At 49.2% G+C, this 18,753-nt stretch overlaps 1 protein-coding gene across 1 annotated transcript in view; it reads right to left on the bottom strand.

Annotated features, from left to right (window-relative positions):
• Positions 1-3,264: 3,264 nt before the first annotated feature.
• ccser1 (coiled-coil serine-rich protein 1) overlaps positions 3,265-18,753 on the bottom strand; it is a 68,211-nt gene continuing 52,722 nt past the window's right edge. The window contains exon 12 of the mRNA XM_083673950.1: positions 3,265-4,974. Within this exon, the coding sequence (XP_083530076.1) occupies positions 4,258-4,974 (717 nt within the window). The 3' untranslated portion in view covers positions 3,265-4,257. The remainder of the gene's footprint in view (positions 4,975-18,753) is intronic.

Raw genomic sequence — 18,753 nt, 5'->3', positions numbered from 1 at the left:
AAAGCCATCCCTCTGACGATGTGTCGGTGGATCACCGTGGGAAACCAAGGCTGTGAAATCTCCTGTAATAGACTTGTGGTGATGCACTTAGGAAGGGTGACAGGGTGACCAGGGGAGGCTGGCAGAGGTAGAAATCGGAGGATGGTCTCATTGTAATGCATGGAACGGAATGAGGAACACACATGTTTGACACCATTCCTAATTCCATTCCATGCATCACAATGAGCCCGTCCTCCGATTTCTACCTCTACCAGCCTCCCCTGCAGTATACTGACAATTTAAACGCATATACTAAGACACTGTCTGCAAACCTAGAGGCCAGGCAGTGGTATGACAGTATTTTGGTGGAGCCTGCTAGTCTGTTCCTCTCATCAACACATATATGAATCAACAGAGTGTTGGTGGTGGTTTAATAAAGGTTTCTCCAGCCTCTCCACAGGGTCATAGCCACAGCCCTCTCCTCTGCTAAGGGAGTCTTCAGGAGTAATGAACAGGCTGGCCCAGACCTCCCTCAGGGACACAGTCATCCACACAATATTCATATACAACGGTTTGATCACAACAGGCATTATGATTGGCCGAGAGGCGTTTTACCTGTTCACTCATACGTCGCATCGCTGCGCGCGAATTACAGAGATGTGTTTATCACGTTACCAACAACAGACAACAGTCATTTTGAGAACTGTATTTCTGAGGGCTGGGCAGAAACTATCACTGTCTATCACAAAATAAATACCACGTTATCACGTTACCTTCACAACAATATAAATAACGCACAACCAGAACCAAATCAGAGGTGCCAAAAAGACAACATCAGAGCCGGGAAACATCTCATCATTTTTAATAGGAGTAAATAATAATAATAATAATAATACAGTCAGTGAAAATTGATTGTTAAAACATCTTTTATCAACAATGATTGTGGTAAAGTGAAATTCCAGCCAAACCCTATTATAACACTTGATGTTTTTTTAATCTCATTTGTCTACATTGTGAACCCTGTAATTATTTTTTTTCAAAAAATAACCTTAAATAAACATGAGTATCGACAGGGTTTATCTATGTACAATTACGATTTACAAGTTACATTTCATATTTTATCACCAGCTCTTAGCAAAGAGATAATTACAGTCATATTTTTCATAAAAACAGTGACATAGGAATTCTCTGTGATAAAATTTCACAAACCACCATAATAAATAAGGCGAAATAAATAAAGTTCCCTAAACGCGAATGAGTGTCAGAGAAGATCGTGGGAAACTGAGTCTCTTTTGATCACGACAAGTGGAAAGATCAGTTCTTCAACTGTTCACGACTCCAACCCAAAATGTATATGAAATACATGAAATGTGTTTCCTCTTCATTCCTCCAGTAATCTCTGTGCATACTAAAGTGTACGTTATCTATCGTGATCTACCCAAAACAGTAAGAGTGAAATCAGGGGAAGGATTTGACCTCTTTTTACTCCCCACTTGTAAACCATACATGATGGTAACATTTCAGAAACATTACACTCTGTATCAAACACATTATTGTATTGTGAACGAATGCTGAGGAAGAGAGGCTGGTGTGTCAGGTAGAGCATCCATTTTGGGTAAAGGAGAGAGGCTGGTGGGTGTGGGTGTGTGTGTGTGTGTGTGTGTGTGTGTGTGGTAGGCTGGTGAGCTGCGTGTGATGATGCAGGGTTTGGATAAGTAGGCTGAACGGGGACAGCGAGACACAGGGAGGGAGATGGAAAGGGAAGGAGGAGGAGGGAGAGAGAGAGAGAGAGAGAGACAAAGAAAGAGGGAGATAGAGAGAGAGGAGGGATGGAAGGAAGGAGGGAGGGGGAGAGAAGAGGAGAAGGAGGAGAGAGAGAGCGAGAGATAGAAGGAGGGACATAGAGAGAGAGAGGGATGGAAGGAGGGAGGGGGGGAGAGAAGAGGAGAAGGAGGAGGGAGAGAGAGAGGGAAGAGAAGGAGGGAGATAGTGAAAGTAGAGCAGGGAGCCTTGGGGAGCTTGGCTGTACCAGGGGGAGTGAAGCTGTGTTTCTGTAGGGCTTCCTTCACCTCTACGAGTCCTTGTTTCTGCTCCAACTACATAGGACCACACTCCTCCTCTCTCCTCCTCCTCTCTCTTGCCTCCACGCTCTCACACACAGCCACAAGGACAGCCTCCTTCCCCAAAGCCTTCCTGCACTGTACCATATATACCAGGGGAGGCTGGTGGAGGTAGAAATACGGAGGACAGGCTCATTGTAATGCAAGGAAAGGAATGAGGAACGGTGTGTTTTGATACCATTCCTAATTCCGTTCCATGCACTACAATGATTTGTGCCCGCACCAGCCTCCCCTGGTGTATACGGACATGACTGTAGTCCTCCAGGACATCAGACCTGGCTCAAACTCATCCTGTACGGCAGGTAAAATACCTTCAGATACTCAAGCTACACTTAACCTCCCAGAGACACACAAAGTCTAGGGTCCAGATTGAGAAGTGCTCGATTGAGTTTGACACAGTACAATGGAATAATCCCAAATTTGCGAACACACACTCGCATTCAACACGATACCTTCATGTGTTTGATGTACCAAATGTATCTGACTCTGGTCTGCAGAGTCAAGTAGAGGTCAGCTGACAGTGGCAGTTTCATCATCATCACAAAATCATCTTGTGGTCTGGAAATCATTATAGCATATCAATATTAATGTTCTTGTAAACACATCTATCATTTCAGATGGGCATTTCTCATATCATGGACATGTTATGGTAAATTTCAACATTATCACTTTGCGCAAATGATGTTCTATATCTACAGTATTGCCTTGGATCAGTGTGGTACCAGGGTAAGATTCTGTTATCCAGGGGAGGCTGGCGGAGGTAGAAATCTGAGGACGGGCTTATCGTAATGCATGGAACAGAATGAGGAATGGTTTTAAACACGGAATGGAATGAATTTAGAATGGAATGCAACGAAATAAATTTGACACCGTTCCACCATTCCTTGTTCCGTTCCGTGCATTACAACAAGCCCGTCCTCCAATGTCTACCTCCTCTGGCCTCTCCTGGTGATCAGTATGTACAGTGTTGCCTACATCAGTGAGGCTCAAAGTTCTGTTGACTCAGCCCAGTTCTGATCCCTTAGAAAAGGTCCAGAAAGTGTATGGACGCCTCTGTTCTTATTAAAAGACTGGAAAAGCTATTTTTACCACACCTCACACTGTACAAAAGTCCCCTCCCTCCCTCCCTCCCTCCCTCCCTCCTCCGTGTGAGTTGTATCTATCATTTTATAAAGCATGCAAATGACTAAAAGGTTCATCAATGTGAAATTCCCTAAAATGCGGTCCGTTGTCAGCAAGCACAATTATCTGAGGAGAAATATCTAGGATTTGGCAAGAGGAGAGGAGTGTCGTTGTGGTGCATACACACACACACATGTGCACACACACGCACGCACACACAGACACCGAACACACACTAACAATCTACTCTCTCACACACACACACACACACACACACACACACACACACACACACACACACACTAATGTCTGTTCCATTGTCTTTGCAGAGAGCAGCACAGGGCAGTCATGTGAGGCGATGGCAGAGAGGAGAGTGTGTGTGTGTGTGTGTGTGTGTAGGGCATTAGTTCCTCCTACCAGCCTCCCACTCCCTCTGCTTTCGTACGGGAGATGATCGAGGAGAGAGTCTCATGTCTCTGCTACGCTAATGTGTGTTATGACAGGTGTGTGTGATCTGAGGTGTGTGTGTGTGTGTGTGTGTGTGTGTGTGAGAGAGATCTGAGGTGTGTGTGTGTGTGAGAGAGATCTGAGGTGTGTGTGTGTGATCTGAGGTGTGTGTGTGTGTGTGTGTGTGTGGGCATAAGCAGCTCTTAGCCAACCCTCAGTGCTCAGAGCTGAGATAACAGACGTGGGAGTCCTGATAGATGTGCAAGTGCCTTGTTAACGCTGACAGCCTGACTGCCGCGCGTGTGTGTGCGCGTGTGTGTGTGTGTGTGTTCAGTTGAACACATCTATAGGATTGAATCTGTCATATGCTTGGCATGCCCACCCGTATGGCGGAGGGGGTCCGGGGGGGGGGTCGGCTTGCTGACAGTCACAACACATAAGACGTGGTTGACGAGAAGAGCAGCAAATGTCTTGATAAAGTCTCATAGTTCATCACTGAAGTGTGTGCGTGTGTGTGTGTGTGTGTGTGCACGTGTAGAGCATGTGTGTGTGTACGTGTGTACAGTGTGTGTGTGTGTGCACCCTGGCCTCAGCCATCATGCTGGGCCAGGGCCTGCAGCTCAGCGGTGTGGAGGGAGTGTTGCAGGAAGACGTTCTTGCGGCTGTACATGTGCAGAGACAGGGGTCCCCGGGGGGGCTGGCCCAGGCGGCCGGAGAAGGACGAGGAAGAGGAGGATGACGAGGAGGAGGAGGGCGGACGGGGTGGGGGGGCTCCCCTTTCGCTGTCTGACGAGACGCTTCGACAGGGGCTGCCACGACTCTGGAGACTGGAGGTGCTGCCCCCCACCCCCACCCCCACCCCAACGGCTCGGGGGATCTGGCTGGCAGGGTACTCCACCCCCGTCCTCCTCTGAGCCTCTGATGACGAGGACAGCACCCCCTCTAGTCTCCTGGGGAGTCCTGCTGGGTCCCTGCCTCCCCAGGGAGACAGGGTTGGAGCTGGGGAGGGAGTCGGAGCTGGGGCTGGGGAGGGGGAAGGGGAGGGGGCCAGGGCTGGGGCAGAGGCTGAGGCTGTGGAGGGAGCCGGGGAGGGGGAGGGGGAGAGGGAGGGAGCTGGGGCTGGGGAGGGGGAGGAAGCGAGGGCTGGGTTCGGGGTTGGGCAGTGGCGCTCTTCGCTGGCAGTGTGGCGTTCCGACACTAGGCGGTTACAATGGTCCCCGACGAGAAACCGGCCCGCTCTTCGGTCCCTTGTGCTGCTGCTGGTGCTGGAGCTGTTTAGGCTTGCTGCACGGCTTGGATGGGTGGGCTGAGGGTTAGAGAGGAAGAGAGGCAACAAGGGAGGAGAGAGAGAGAAAGAGAAAACACAAACATTTTGTGTTAAATATTGTAGCTAGCTCATTCAGTGACATTTCCTGGAGTTAGTCTAATTGTTTCCCGACCAACTGGAACCTTGCTCTATAAAGATGGAGACACACACACACACACACACACACACACACACACACACACACACACCAACCAGTGCCAGCGTACCAGCGGGGAGGTGGCACATAAAGCTATATGGCATGCTCACGCACACGCGCACACACACACACACACACACACACACACACACACACACGGCACAGAGGAGAGAGAGAGGGCCACCTGTTCCCTCTCACACTACACTGCCTCTCTTATGCAACAACAACGTCCTCATTACTGACAACACCAGTTACACTACAGCATTACAAGAGAGAAAACACACCTCCACACACAAACACATACACACACACACACACAAGATGACAGAACACACACACACTCAGAGATGACAGAACACACACACACACACGCACAACAGAGACACGCTCCGAGACCCACAGAAACATTTGACTAACTGAACACAATCCAGACTGACGTGAACGTTGGTAGGAGAATCAGCGAGTCGACAGCAGAGAAAAGTAATGCAATTGAGGTTAGCGTGTTTGATCCAGATCTGCTGTCAGCTGAGACATCTAATTACACCACGCAGAGATAATCCAATACGCCGTGGAAAATGGAAATGGGATCCCAACAAGCTCACACAGTGTTGATGTTAAACCTGTGATTCCAGCACATAGGGAGTGCGTGTGAGTGTGTGTGTGTGTACGTGAGTTCTGTCATCTGTGTGTGTGTGATTGTGTATGTGTGTGTGTGTGTGTGTGTGTGTGTGTGTGTGTCCTTGTATTTAAATTGGCTGCTGAACACTGGTATGATAACAACTTGGTTGTTTGAACATATGTTGAAAGGACAAATTATGTTGAGCTAAAATATGCAGAGGAGAAGGCTGTGAAATAGAGAAGTGGGAAAGAGGATAAAGCTGAGTAGGATGGAGTGTGTGTGTGTGTGTGTGTGTGTGTGTGTGTGTGTGTGTGTGTGTGTGTGTGTTGTTTGGACAGGGGGGAGAGAGTGCAGGTGTAGCCAAAGAGAATGGGAGGTGATTTACAAACTGAGGTGTCCTCTTTCAAGTACACACTCTGCGGCAGCCAGCCTGCCTCTCAGCCGACGATAGAGAGCACACACACACGCACCGAAACACAAGCACACACACACACACACACACACACACACACACACACACACACACACACACACACACACACACACACACCTGCAGTGTGATCTAAACTGCAAACAGAGCTAGCTAGGCCAGTGTAAACCTGAGTGATTTAAGGAACACTGCAGTCCTGGTCTTTATGGGCTTGTGAAGAACGTATGGTGCTAATGGAAGGCTCTCCTAAAAGCCCTCCAGCTGATTACACACAGACGTGGCCACGCTACATCACCTCAGCACTCTGCTCCCCACACACCGCACCGCACAGCGCACACACACACACACACACACTAACTAGGGTAGATAGCAGTACCACCATCACACACACACACACACACACACACACACAAACTAGGGTATATAGCAACACGCCCCCTCACACAGACACACACAAACTAGGGTAGATAGCAGCACCCCCGTCACACACACACACACACACACACACACACACACACACACACACACACACACACACACACACACACACACGTGTTGTTGTCGTTTTGGTGCTACTCCTCCCTCAAACCCTAACCTGTATAGTCTTAGTCCTGTTCTCAATTTCTACCACTGACTAAACTTAGTACTGTAAAACCACATCATTGAGACTCATTCAGAGATCCCATCACTTACTATAGTTCAACAGTAAACAGTCCGTGTACAGCAAAATTATCTCGATTCACCTCACCTCAACTTTCAGCTTGCCTATCGAGACACTCCGCATCTCTGCTCCACGTCTCTCTCTCTCCCTCCCTCCCTCCTCTCCCTCTCCCTCTCCCTCCTCTCCCTTGCTTCCTAAGCCATTTACAGAGCCAAATAGAGTACAGAGGAGCCACTTTAAACTCCTTGTACATTTCACCATAGGCATTGTATGTGTGGCGAATTCTTGAATTTGAAAGCATGAACCCATCCATTCAACAACTTCCCAGATGAATCATTAATTTGTTATGACTTGTATTCTTGAAGAGCAACCATTTTGACTTTGAAAATGGTAAAGTAATGAGATCACTGGTTGAGTCTGTTAGCCAGCTGTCTCTGTCCCAGTCTACTAGTTAGCTGTCTCTGTCCCAGTCTGCTAGTTAGCTGTCTCTGTCCCAGTCTACTAGTTAGCTGTCTCTGTCCCAGTCTGCTAGTTAGCTGTCTCTGTCCCAGTCTGCTAGTTAGCTGTCTCTGTCCCAGTCTGCTAGTTAGCTGTCTCTGTCCCAGTCTACTAGTTAGCTGTCTCTGTCCCAGTCTACTAGTTAGCTGTCTCTATCCCAGTCTACTAGTTAGCTGTCTCTGTCCCAGTCTGCTAGTTAGCTGTCACTGGTTAAGTCTGCTAGTTAGCTGTCTCTGTCCCAGTCTACTAGTTAGCTGTCTCTGTCCAATCTCCTCGCTAGCTGTCTCTGTCCCAGTCTGCTAGTTAGCTGTCACTGGTTAAGTCTGCTAGTTAGCTGTCACTGGTTAAGTCTGCTAGTTAGCTGTCTCTGTCCCAGTCTACTAGTTAGCTGTCTCTGTCCCAGTCTACTAGTTAGCTGTCTCTGTCCCAGTCTGCTAGTTAGCTGTCACTGTCCAAGTCTGCTAGTTAGCTGTCACTGTCCAAGTCTGCTAGTTAGCTGTCACTGTCCAAGTCTGCTAGTTAGCTGTCACTGTCCAAGTCTGCTAGTTAGCTGTCACTGTCCAAGTCTGCTAGCTAGCTGTCACTGTCCAATCTCCTCGCGAGCTGTCTCTGTCCCAGTCTGCTAGTTAGCTGTCTTAGCCAGCCAGTCTGCTAGCTGTCATTGCCTGAGGCGGGTAGCAGAATGTCACTGTCCTAGGCTGCTAGCTAGGGAGCTGTGACTGGCTGGCAGGAGCAGGTTGGCTGGCTAGCTAGCTAGCTATCAGTCTCGGGGCTCCAGGCTAGCTGGCTGAGAGAGGTCTAGCTGGGCGTCTAGCGCTGCCTGGGAGGAGAACAGCCACTCCAGAAGGATCTATCAAAGGAGCAGGGCGGCCCGCGGCTCAGCCAACACCAGGTGCCTAGAGAGGAGGGATGGTGCCCAAAGCCACTACACTGAAGAGAGAGAGAGAGACAGAGAGACAGACAGAGAGACAGACAGACAGACAGACAGACACAGACACACACACAGACACACACACAGACACACACACAGACACACACACACACACACACTGTTGAACAGACTGACGCGGGCCAGCCAGGCTACTTAATGGGCTTTAGGCAAATGGTCTCTGGTCTGGCAGCCTGTCTCCCCCTATCACCAGCCTGCCTTCCCCCTCTCCCCCTATCACCAGCCTGCCTTCCCCCTCTCCCCCTATCACCAGCCTGCCTCCCCCCTCTCCCCCTATCACCAGCCTGCCTCTCCCTTCTCCCCCTATCACCAGCCTGCCTCTCCCTTCTCCCCCTATCACCAGCCTGCCTTCTCCCTCTCCCCCTATCACCAGCCTGCCTCTCCCTTCTCCCCCTCTCCCCAGCCTGCCTCTCCCTTCTCCCCCTATCACCAGCCTGCCTCCCCCTTCTCCCCCTATCACCAGCCTGCCTCCCCCTCTCCCCAGCCTGCCTCTCCCTTCTCCCCCTATCACCAGCCTGCCTCCCCCCGTCTCCCCAGGTGAGATGGGTGAGACAGGGCGAAGAATGGAAGAGAGATGGGTGAGAGAGCAAGGGTTGGAGGGGGGAACAGGTGAGATGGGTGAGAGAGGGGGAGGAACGGAAGAGACAGAAGACAAATGGGGGAGAGAGTAACAAACAGACATCTAAAAAAGGAGGGATTAGATGAGAGATAATGAAGGAGAGAGTGAGAGGTGACAAAGGAGGGAAAAAAGGAGGAGAAAAAAGAAGACATCATCAAATAGAGACATGGATGAAATAAAGAATGAGTGTGTGTTTGAGAGAGAGAGAGTGAGGGAGAGAGAGAGAGAGAGAGGAGGGGGAACAGTAAAAGAGAGTGAGAGAACAAGAAAGCACCCAGCAGGATGGGGTAGGTAGACAGACAAAGAGAGAGAGAGAGAGAGAGAGAGAGAGGGGAGGGAGAGAGAGAGAGATAGACAGAGGGAGAGAGAGAGGGAGAGGGAGAGGGAGAGATGGACAGAGTTAGGGAGAAGAGAGAGAAGAGACAGAAGAAACAGATAGAGATTTAAGAACTGTCGTGAGTAGGAGTGTGTCAGTGGAGGCATTACAATAAGCCCCTGTCCTCCGATTTCTACCTCCGCCAGCCTCCCCTGGAGTGTGTGCCACTTGTATCGCAAATGATGAAACACACACACACACCAATACAGGAGTGTGTTACCACAGTACTTCCACAGAACATACTACACACACACACACACACACACACACACACACACTCCACAGTACTTCAAAGCCCTGCTAGCGCGACGTAGCCTAGCCCCTACTGTACACCCCCCCCCCTCCCCCTCATCCAGCTGTCATCCGCCCGGCAGATAAGATGCTTTACTGGGCCAGTCTCCCTCTGCGAACACACACACATACACCACCAGGATAAACAATACGGAAAATATATATCAAGAGAAAAGAAAGAATAAAGAATAAAAAAAGAAATGAGGGAGGGAGGGAGAGAGAGAGAGGGGAGAAGAGAGAAGAGAAGAGAGGCAGATTATGAATTGAGTTTCCATCAGATAGCATCAGAGATGTCTTTGGAGCCAGATAATAATGTTTCAGCTGGCAGGCTAGCTACCCTGGGAGACGTGGGCTGGCAGACTGACTGCACTCCTCGCTGTGTTCAGAGGGAGGGAGGGAGGGAGGGAGGGAGAGGGGGAGGAGGAGGAGAGGTGCAGCTTGTAGCGACAGAAGCTTCTCACAAGTGTCGCACCTGACTGACTGAAACTTCAATATACACCACTACTACTACCCCCCCCCCCCACACACACACACACTACTTCAAGTTAACATGATACACACACACACACACACACACACATTACACAGTACTTTAAGTGAACATGATACACACACACACACACACACACACACACACACACTACTTCGAGAACATTCTACACACACACACACACTACTTCGAGAACATGCTACACACACACACACACACACACACTACTTCAAGAGAACATGCTACACACACACACACACACACACACTAGAGTACATTACTGCCATAAGCCATAGCTTACATACTGTACTGATCATGTTAACGTGTGTGTGCGTGTGTGTGTGTGTGTTTGGTACGTATGTATGTGTGTGTGTGTGTCTCCTCAGTCGTATTGAGTTACACTGTCATCCTTCCATTGTGTCATAGCAGACAGTGGATGGCCTTAGGTCTGATCCCAGATCAGATGTATTGAGTCAAACTGTCATTCTCCCATTGTGTGATAGCAGAGCCTGGCCCTAGGGCTGACCTCAGATCAGCTGTGTGACCTCCTCAAAGCTGAGGCAGTGTGTCAGGGTGTCAGGTGTGAAACCGCAGCATGACAAACCCCCCCTCACAGCCTCACGTCATACTGACTCACAGGGGATGGTCAGAGATGTCCACACACACGCACACGCGCACACACACACACACACACACACAGGTCAGGGAGGCCACACACACCCAGCAACAAGTGACCAACGCTCTCTGCAGCTTGTAGGGTGGGTTCACAGAGAGAGAGGGGGACAGATGGACGGAGAAAGAGAGAGAGACAGAGGGAGCATTGGCACGCACGCTGAGCTGAAGGATATTTAACAGAATAGTTTATGCACATCCAGTGGAAAATCTTCAACCCGGATAAAACCCCAACCAAGCCCACAACCAAAAGCTGTGGTACCAACCCCATAAACACAGTTCAAACAAGACCCTCATTTGTAATTTAGAAAAGAGCCCTAAAACCCAGAAGCACGGTTTCCAAATGAGGCTTGGTGGGGGAAATGAGTTTGCAAAACTTATTTCTTCTAATTACGTTTTAATGAAGTATTTTCATTCTGAATAATTGAATCTTTTGTACCAAAAAAAACCTCTCAAGTTAGACTTCATTAGCCTACATTCTACAGCACATCGTAACGCTGTTACAATCTCCAGCTGTCCCATTTTAGCCCTGTAACATTCATCATAAACCAGGATCTGAGCAGACATGTTTTACTTGTGCGTGTTTAACAGCGTTGATATGAATCTGCCAGCTATCTAGAGTACCTGTAATGAGAAGCATAGCACTAGCTAGCAGACGCTAGCTAAACCTCAACAGGTCACCTGACAGAGAATATACTCTCTTCTGAGAGAGAGAGAGAGGGGGGGGGGGAGAGAGAGAAGAGGAGGAAAAGGGGGGGGCAGTTAAGTACTTCATGGCCCTTGGGACAGGAGCACTGGGGCTGGCACATGTCAGTGGTGACAAGGGATGAGGGGTGGAGAGGGGAAGGAAGCAGGAGAGAGAGAGAGAAAGGAGTGTCTGAGAGAGGGGGAAGGAGGCAGGAGAGAGAGAGAGAGAAGTGTCTCTGAGAGAGGGGGAGAGAGATAGGAGTGCCCCTCTGCCTGTCTCAGAGAGAGAGAGGGAAGGAGAGAGAGAGAGAGAGAGAGAGAGAGAGATAGGAGTGTCTCAGAGAGAGAGAAGGAGGGAGGAGAGAGACAGAAAGAGAGGGTCAGGCCTGCCTCATGTCTCTCTCACTTGGGGGGGCTGACAGCTATGACCAGAGTTGCCTCACTGCCTGCCTGCCTGCTGTCACTCTACTCTCACTCCACTGACGACAGGAGGGGGGGGGGGGGGGGATGGAGAGAGAGAGAAAGAAAGAAAGAGAGAGAGAGAGAGAGAGGGGTGCCCCTCTGCTGTCACTCCCACTGACCGACAGGGAGGTGAGGGGGAGGGGGGAGAGAGGGAGAGGGAGAGAAGGGAGAGGGAGAGGAGGGAGGGAGGGAGGGACTCAGGCCCTAGATAATTACCCTCATTGTATCTTGTCAGCATGCTGATGGGCTGAGGGAAGGACGAGCATCACACACATGCACACGCACAGGCACACACACGTGCACACACACACACACACACACACACACACACAAATAAACAGTACACTCTCAACACAACAGAGATGAGACAGAGTTTGAGTGTGAGTGTGTTTGAGTGTGTGTGTGTGTTCGTGTGTGTGTGTGTTCAGTGTGTGTGTGTGTGTGTGTGTGTGTGTGTGTGTGTGTGTGTGTGTGTTCGTGTGTGTGTGTGTGGGCTGCTTCGCTGCTCAGAGGACCACATGAAGAACACAGAGAATTTATGCTCATCAGATTTCTCGTTACTACTGAATATTCATCTGCCATATTTGTCTGCAAAATATTCTTACTATGTGCCGCGAGGCTAACCGGAATTTGTGGAATCCAAAACAATCCCTCATCAATATTCATGACCTCAGCTTTCATTAATGTTGCAGTAAATTGTTTCAGATCAAACTCTAGGTTCGCTCTCCGCATCCACAAACTGGAATAGTCAGAGAGTTGACGGCAAACTATCTGACAAGTTAGTCACCTGTTCTACTAGAGAGAGTGAGGGGGGAGGGGAGGGGGGAGAGACAGGGGGGCAACATGGCTAACACCAACCTGTCTGACAAGTTAGTCACCTGTTCTACTAGAGAGAGTGAGGGGGGGAGGAGAGGGGGGAGAGGAAACATATAGTAGGAGAGGAGGTGAGAGGGATGCCAAGGGAGGGGTGGAAAGGGAGAGAGGAGAGGAGGGGGGAGGCTAGGAGAGGAGGGTTCTAGGAGAGGAGAGGGGGGGAGGCCAGGAGAGGAGGTCAGAGGGAGGTCGGTGGAAGAGAGGAGAGATAGATGATGTGGGGAAAGGAGAGAAGAGGAAAGGATGGTAGAGAGAGAGAGATATGACAGGCCTGGCAGTTTGCTCAGTGTGTGTGTCTGTGTGTCTCTATGTGTGTGTGTGTGTGTGTGGTCACAACTGGGTCAAACACATGTGTCATGTCAAACAGTAGAAAGTTACAGTGATTGGCTAGATTCAGCCTGGAGTCTGTTGGGGCTCTTGTATTGGCTCAGCTGAAACCCAGCAAACTATATTAAGATCATTTAGACATGTGTGGGATTGACCCAGGCCTGCTTCTGTACTCACACAGAGAGGAGAGGGGGAGGGGAGGAGAGGAGAGAGAGAGAGGAGAGGAGAGGAGGAACAGAAAGGAGAGGGGGAGGAGAGAGGGGAGAGGATTAAGAGAGAGAGTGAAGAGAGAGAGGAGAGGAAGAGAGAGGAGAGGAGGAAGAGAGAGGAGGGAGAGAGGAGAGGAGAGGAGGAAGAGGGAGGAGAGAGAGAGGAGAGGAGGGGAGAGGAGGAAGAGAGAGGAGAGGAGGAAGAGAGAGGAGGAGGGAGAGGAGAGGAGGAAGAGAGAGAGGAGAGGAGAGGAGGAAGAGAGAGGAGAGGAGGAAGAGAGAGGAGGAGGGAGAGGAGAGGAGGAAGAGAGAGAGGAGAGGAGAGGAGGAAGAGAGAGCAGAGAGAGAGAGGGAGGGAGAGGAGAGGAGGAAGAGAGAGGAGAGGAGGAAGAGAGAGAGTGAAGAGAGGAGAGGACTTGGGTAGAGAGATCTTATGCTGCACCTGGCCTACTTTGCTTTGACTAATGAACCTTTGCTGTCCTGAATCTGTCCAGTGACAGAGCTGCCCCGCCCAGCGCAGAGGGAGGGTGTGTGTGTGTGCGAATGTGGGGCCTGAGCTGGCCCGCCCCACACAGAAGGTATATGTGTGAGTCTGTATGTATGTGTGTGTGTGTGTGTGTGTGTGTGTGTGTGTGTGTGTTCTGTGTGTGTGTTGTACAGCATGTCCCTTGCTGGGCTCAATGCCAGCGATGGTGGTCCAGGTGTCACACAGCAGGACCATGCATCAATTAGTCCTGCATCACACCCTGACTTCTGATGGATGGACACACACACACACACAAACGACAGAACACACACACACACACACACACACACACAGAGATGACAGAACACACACACACACACACACAGATGACAGAACACACACACACACCTCATCCGCTGACCTCTAGTGAGAGAGAACGGAGTGTGACGCTCTGTCCTCAGGCAGTGAAAGTATGATAAAGCAGCAGCAAAAATAGCCTGGGAGTTAGGAGGCGTGGGATCTGGGACATGTGGAGGGCTGTGTGTGTGTGTGTGTGTGTCTGGTGGGGGTGGGGGAGTGAGTGTGTGAGTGAGTGTGTGTGTGTGTGTGTGGTGGGGGTGGGAGGTGTGAATGTGTGGGTGTGTGGGAGGTGTGAGTGTGTGTGCGTGTGTGGTAGGGTGGGAGGTGTGAGTGTGTGTGTGTGTGTGGTGGGAGAGTGGGGCTAGAGAAGTAGGGCTGGTGTGTTATGTAACAAGCAGACAGAGGCACAGTGGTCCAGTTGAAGGGTAATGTGAAGGGGGCTGGTGGTGGTGTGGGGGGGGGGGGAGAAGGAGGGCTGGTGGTGGTGGTGAGGGGGGGGAGAAGGAGGGCTGGTGGTGGTGGTGTGTGTGTGGGGGGGGGGGGGGGGAGTCGCTTCAACCTAGTATTTACATTACATACCATATATTCAAGGGAGGCTGCCTCCCCTGAGCACAATCTATTCCCCAGAATACATGCACATGTACAATGTGTACACATGCTTTTTTGCATGCTGTTCTGGCTTACCACTCTCACACGGGGCTTGAAGAGTCAACAGGAATAATTCATTTGATTAATAATTCATTTATACTATATCATACAAATACATTATGTACAAATATCAAGCTATTTGCATTGGTTAAAGTAGGCCTTAGAGAAGGTTTTGGCCTCTTCTGGGCCTCCTTTCACAGGCCATGTATCTCAGACAACAACGCCTGTCATCTTTTTAGCATTCTGAGATTGAGATTTCCTCAAACAATAATTCAATGTGATTGGATTCCTCGAACACGTTCTATTGGTCCTGAGGAAGCTCCTCCCTCACCCACACGCTGTTGCTTTTCATTTTCGTCCTAGAGTTGTTTATGAAAGCTAACGATTTCACTACGAGTTAACGATGGAGATGTCCAGCAGTTTAACCCCCCCCCCCCAAGAAGCGTGTATGAACTTTTTACATTTCAAAAACAGGATGTGCTCGCTTGTGAAACCCAACTGGTGCTACAACCTGTCAGACTTTCATTTTTGAACACCGACAGCACCACCCACTTCTGACTGCTCAGACATCGTTGAACAAGCGATGTCTGACAGCCTCTAGGGTACGGAGCGTAGGGAACGTTATGAGTCTGTCTAGAGAGAGAGAGAGTACCCTCTTCAGCACAGGACCTCATGTGTTATTGATGAAGTCTGCTGACTGAGTATGGGTGGTAGACATGGGAGTCTGGCTGTGTTTAATTGCACTCCCTACAGCAACGTAATCATGTTCAGATCATGCTATCTGTGTCAAGCAGACAGAGAACTAAGGGTTCCGGAACCTTCTGAAGGCTCTAGAACTTTCTGTAGCCTGCTTGTATCTGATAGAGAAACACATTTCCAACGTTTCAAAATGTAGAGGGAAAAACTGTGAACCACCAAAAAAAAAAGAAGAAAATCATTTTAGCAATAACAGCCAGGGCAATTTGTCTTGTTATATAATCCTCTGGGTTGTGGTATTTCTCATGTCTGCTGCGTCTGTGTCGTATATCGAATATAGTCTAGCTGCTTTTGTCCCGTGAGGTATTCTAGTGCATACACACACACAGGTCTGGTCTCTGCTTGGATGAATGGCTCTCACACACACACCGTACACACACACACACACCGTCCGTACACACACACACAGGTTTGGTCTCTGCCTGGATGAATGGCTCTCACACACACACACAAACACACACCGTACACACACACACACACAGGTCTGGTCCCTGCTTGGATTAATGGCTCTCACACACACACGAACACACTCCGCCCGTACACACACACTCCGCCTGTACACACACACAGGTAAAACTAAATGAGGTTTATCCTGTTTGATTCCTAATCCTAATTCCCTCCCCCCATCCCTGCTCTTTCAGCTCTAATGGTGAATTCCCCAGCCTCTCACTGATCTCCTGTCTGCTTTAGACTACGACGTGAAGCATTTTTAATTGCTCTTTTAATGGTTGAGATTGTGGTGGAAGCTGATGTAAGCTTCCTGAACTAAAGCTGTGTTTGTTGTTGGATATTGATGTGATTACTGTAGATAAATAGGGTCTTTGGAGGTGAGTTCTCAATTACTGTACTCAATCACAGAGAAATGCTTTGGCTTTGATAACGATTTGATATCTGACCCTGATCTGAACTCCGGTGCTGTGAGGTCCCTGTACTGGTTTCCCTTTGAACTAGATATTCTCTCATGGTTTTATTTCACAATGTCTGGCTGGTAATTATCACATTGGATTAATTCACCATCACTAATGAATAGGAATAATTACAATACATTATGGAACAATGCACAAAGACGTCTGCAATTATTGTAATGACACTACAGAGAGATGTTGTCATGTCAGCCCAGTCATCTACTTCAGAGCTTATCTAGAATAGTAGAACCCATACTGGAGGGACTGGGATTAGAACCCAGTAGAACCCAGTTGAACCCATACTGGGAGAGACTCTGATTAGAACCCTGTAGAACCCAGTTGAACCCATACTGGGAGGGACTGGGACTAGATCCCAGTGGAACCCAGTCGAATCCATACTGGGAGCGACTGGGACTAGAACCCAGTAGAACCCAGTCAAACCCATACTGCTCTGGAAGAGACTGCAGTAGAACCCAGTAGAACTCACACTCCGCTCTGTCAGACTGGGAGGTTGAGGGTGCAGCAGAAGCAATATACTGTATGTTCCAAACTTGTTGAGGGAGTTTAAAAAAATAACCTTGCTCTCCGCAATCCAACAGGCTGGCAGCACAGACAGAACATTTGGACAGGCCCGGAGAATGATAGATAGATATTCCTCTCCTCATCGGATTCCCTCCCTCCAACGTGGCCCACTTTCACTGGGATGCTGTCAGGGGAGCCGGTCCAGCCTCTCATCCAATCACATTCTGATGTGCTTTCAAAGCTCTGTCACCATGACATCTCTGTGACGGGCCTCTCCATTGGCTGCTCTTCTCCGTCACCGGCCCTGCCCTGTCACTCTCTCTGTCTCCTCATTTTAACATGGCAGGGTGACACACACACACACACACACACACACACACACACACACACACACACACACACACACACACACACACACACACACACACACACACACACACACACACACACACACACACACACGAGGCAGTCTTAACTGGAGTTGTGGTAGTGATAACACAGATACAGACACACACAGAGCGAGAGAGAGACCAGACAGACTCGCACGCGCACACGCACACACACACCCTCTGTGCTCGAAGCGACGTGACCATTAAAAAGGTTCATCAAAGAGACAATCTACAAAAGCATACTCTGCATATGAAAAGGCCACATCTTTCTCCCATCTTCTCTCAAGGACTTTGTGCCTGTAAGCCTCAGAGGACCTTTGATTCTCTGACGGTGATATGTTCTCTCCGCGTGAAGACCGACAAAACACACACACACACACACACGAGGAAGAAAACAGTACATCAGAAAACCATTATGTTCTTAATGGCCGGGCCTTTTATTCAAGGACACTTCCACAGCTCACAATCCCTCTTCAAGCACTCTTGTCTGGGCCTGGCTGCAGTCCAGCATGGAACTGTACTCTCCAGGGGCCCTGGGGGGGTTAAGTGCATTGGAGAATTTAACTTAAGTATTCTTGTGCTAAGGACTCCTCATTTCCTATCAGAGAGCCCGCGGCCGATGTAGCGTATCTGACTCTGTGTTTCTTGTCTGCCTCTCTCGCTCGTGTGTGTGTGTGTGTGTGTGTGTGTGTTCCTGCACTGCAGCTGTCCCCATGCACACATCGTGCAGGCAGGCACGCACACACACACACACACACACACCGACAGCACAAACACACTCTCACACACTCCCCCGTGCACACACACACACGCCTGTGTCACCCTGTCATCCTAGTCACACTCTCTCTCTCTCTTTCCCCCTCTCTCTGCCACCCTGAGAAATACAGCAAGACTAATTAATTTCAGAATCTGGTCCATTCTCATAAATGACATAGGCCTAATTCTCCCTTTCCCAGGATGTGCTGATTGCGTCGGTTTCCAATTAAGATGCTGGAAACCCTGTAAATCATCACATTCCTGTGGTTAATACATAATTCTGCTAACTGCAGATCAACTTTGTTAGACACATATATATTTTCCTCTGGACATTCATGCGTTTCTTTATTCATTAACCTACTTAAAATAGTGGAGTTCGATTGAAAGGTTAACGCCAAGTCATATCCAAAAGTGTATTTAATTGCTTTATCCATCTTTTATGATATCAAACTATCAAAGGGAATCTGTAACAGTGTGTGTTTTGAACTCGACTCTGATTAAAGGAAGTAAATGATACACACACATGCGCGTGCACGTGCACACACACACACACAGCGTTTGTATGGTAGTCATCGTTTGGCAATGTGAATATCCACAGTAAATCCCTTCTCTTTAATTTTTATGATCCATTATTAAACAATGTAACTCATTAATACA

Source organism: Argentina silus (genome assembly GCF_951799395.1).
Source record: "Argentina silus genome assembly, chromosome: 7".
NCBI classification, from domain to species: domain Eukaryota; kingdom Metazoa; phylum Chordata; class Actinopteri; order Argentiniformes; family Argentinidae; genus Argentina; species Argentina silus.
This window is presented reverse-complemented; position numbering and strand designations above follow the sequence as displayed.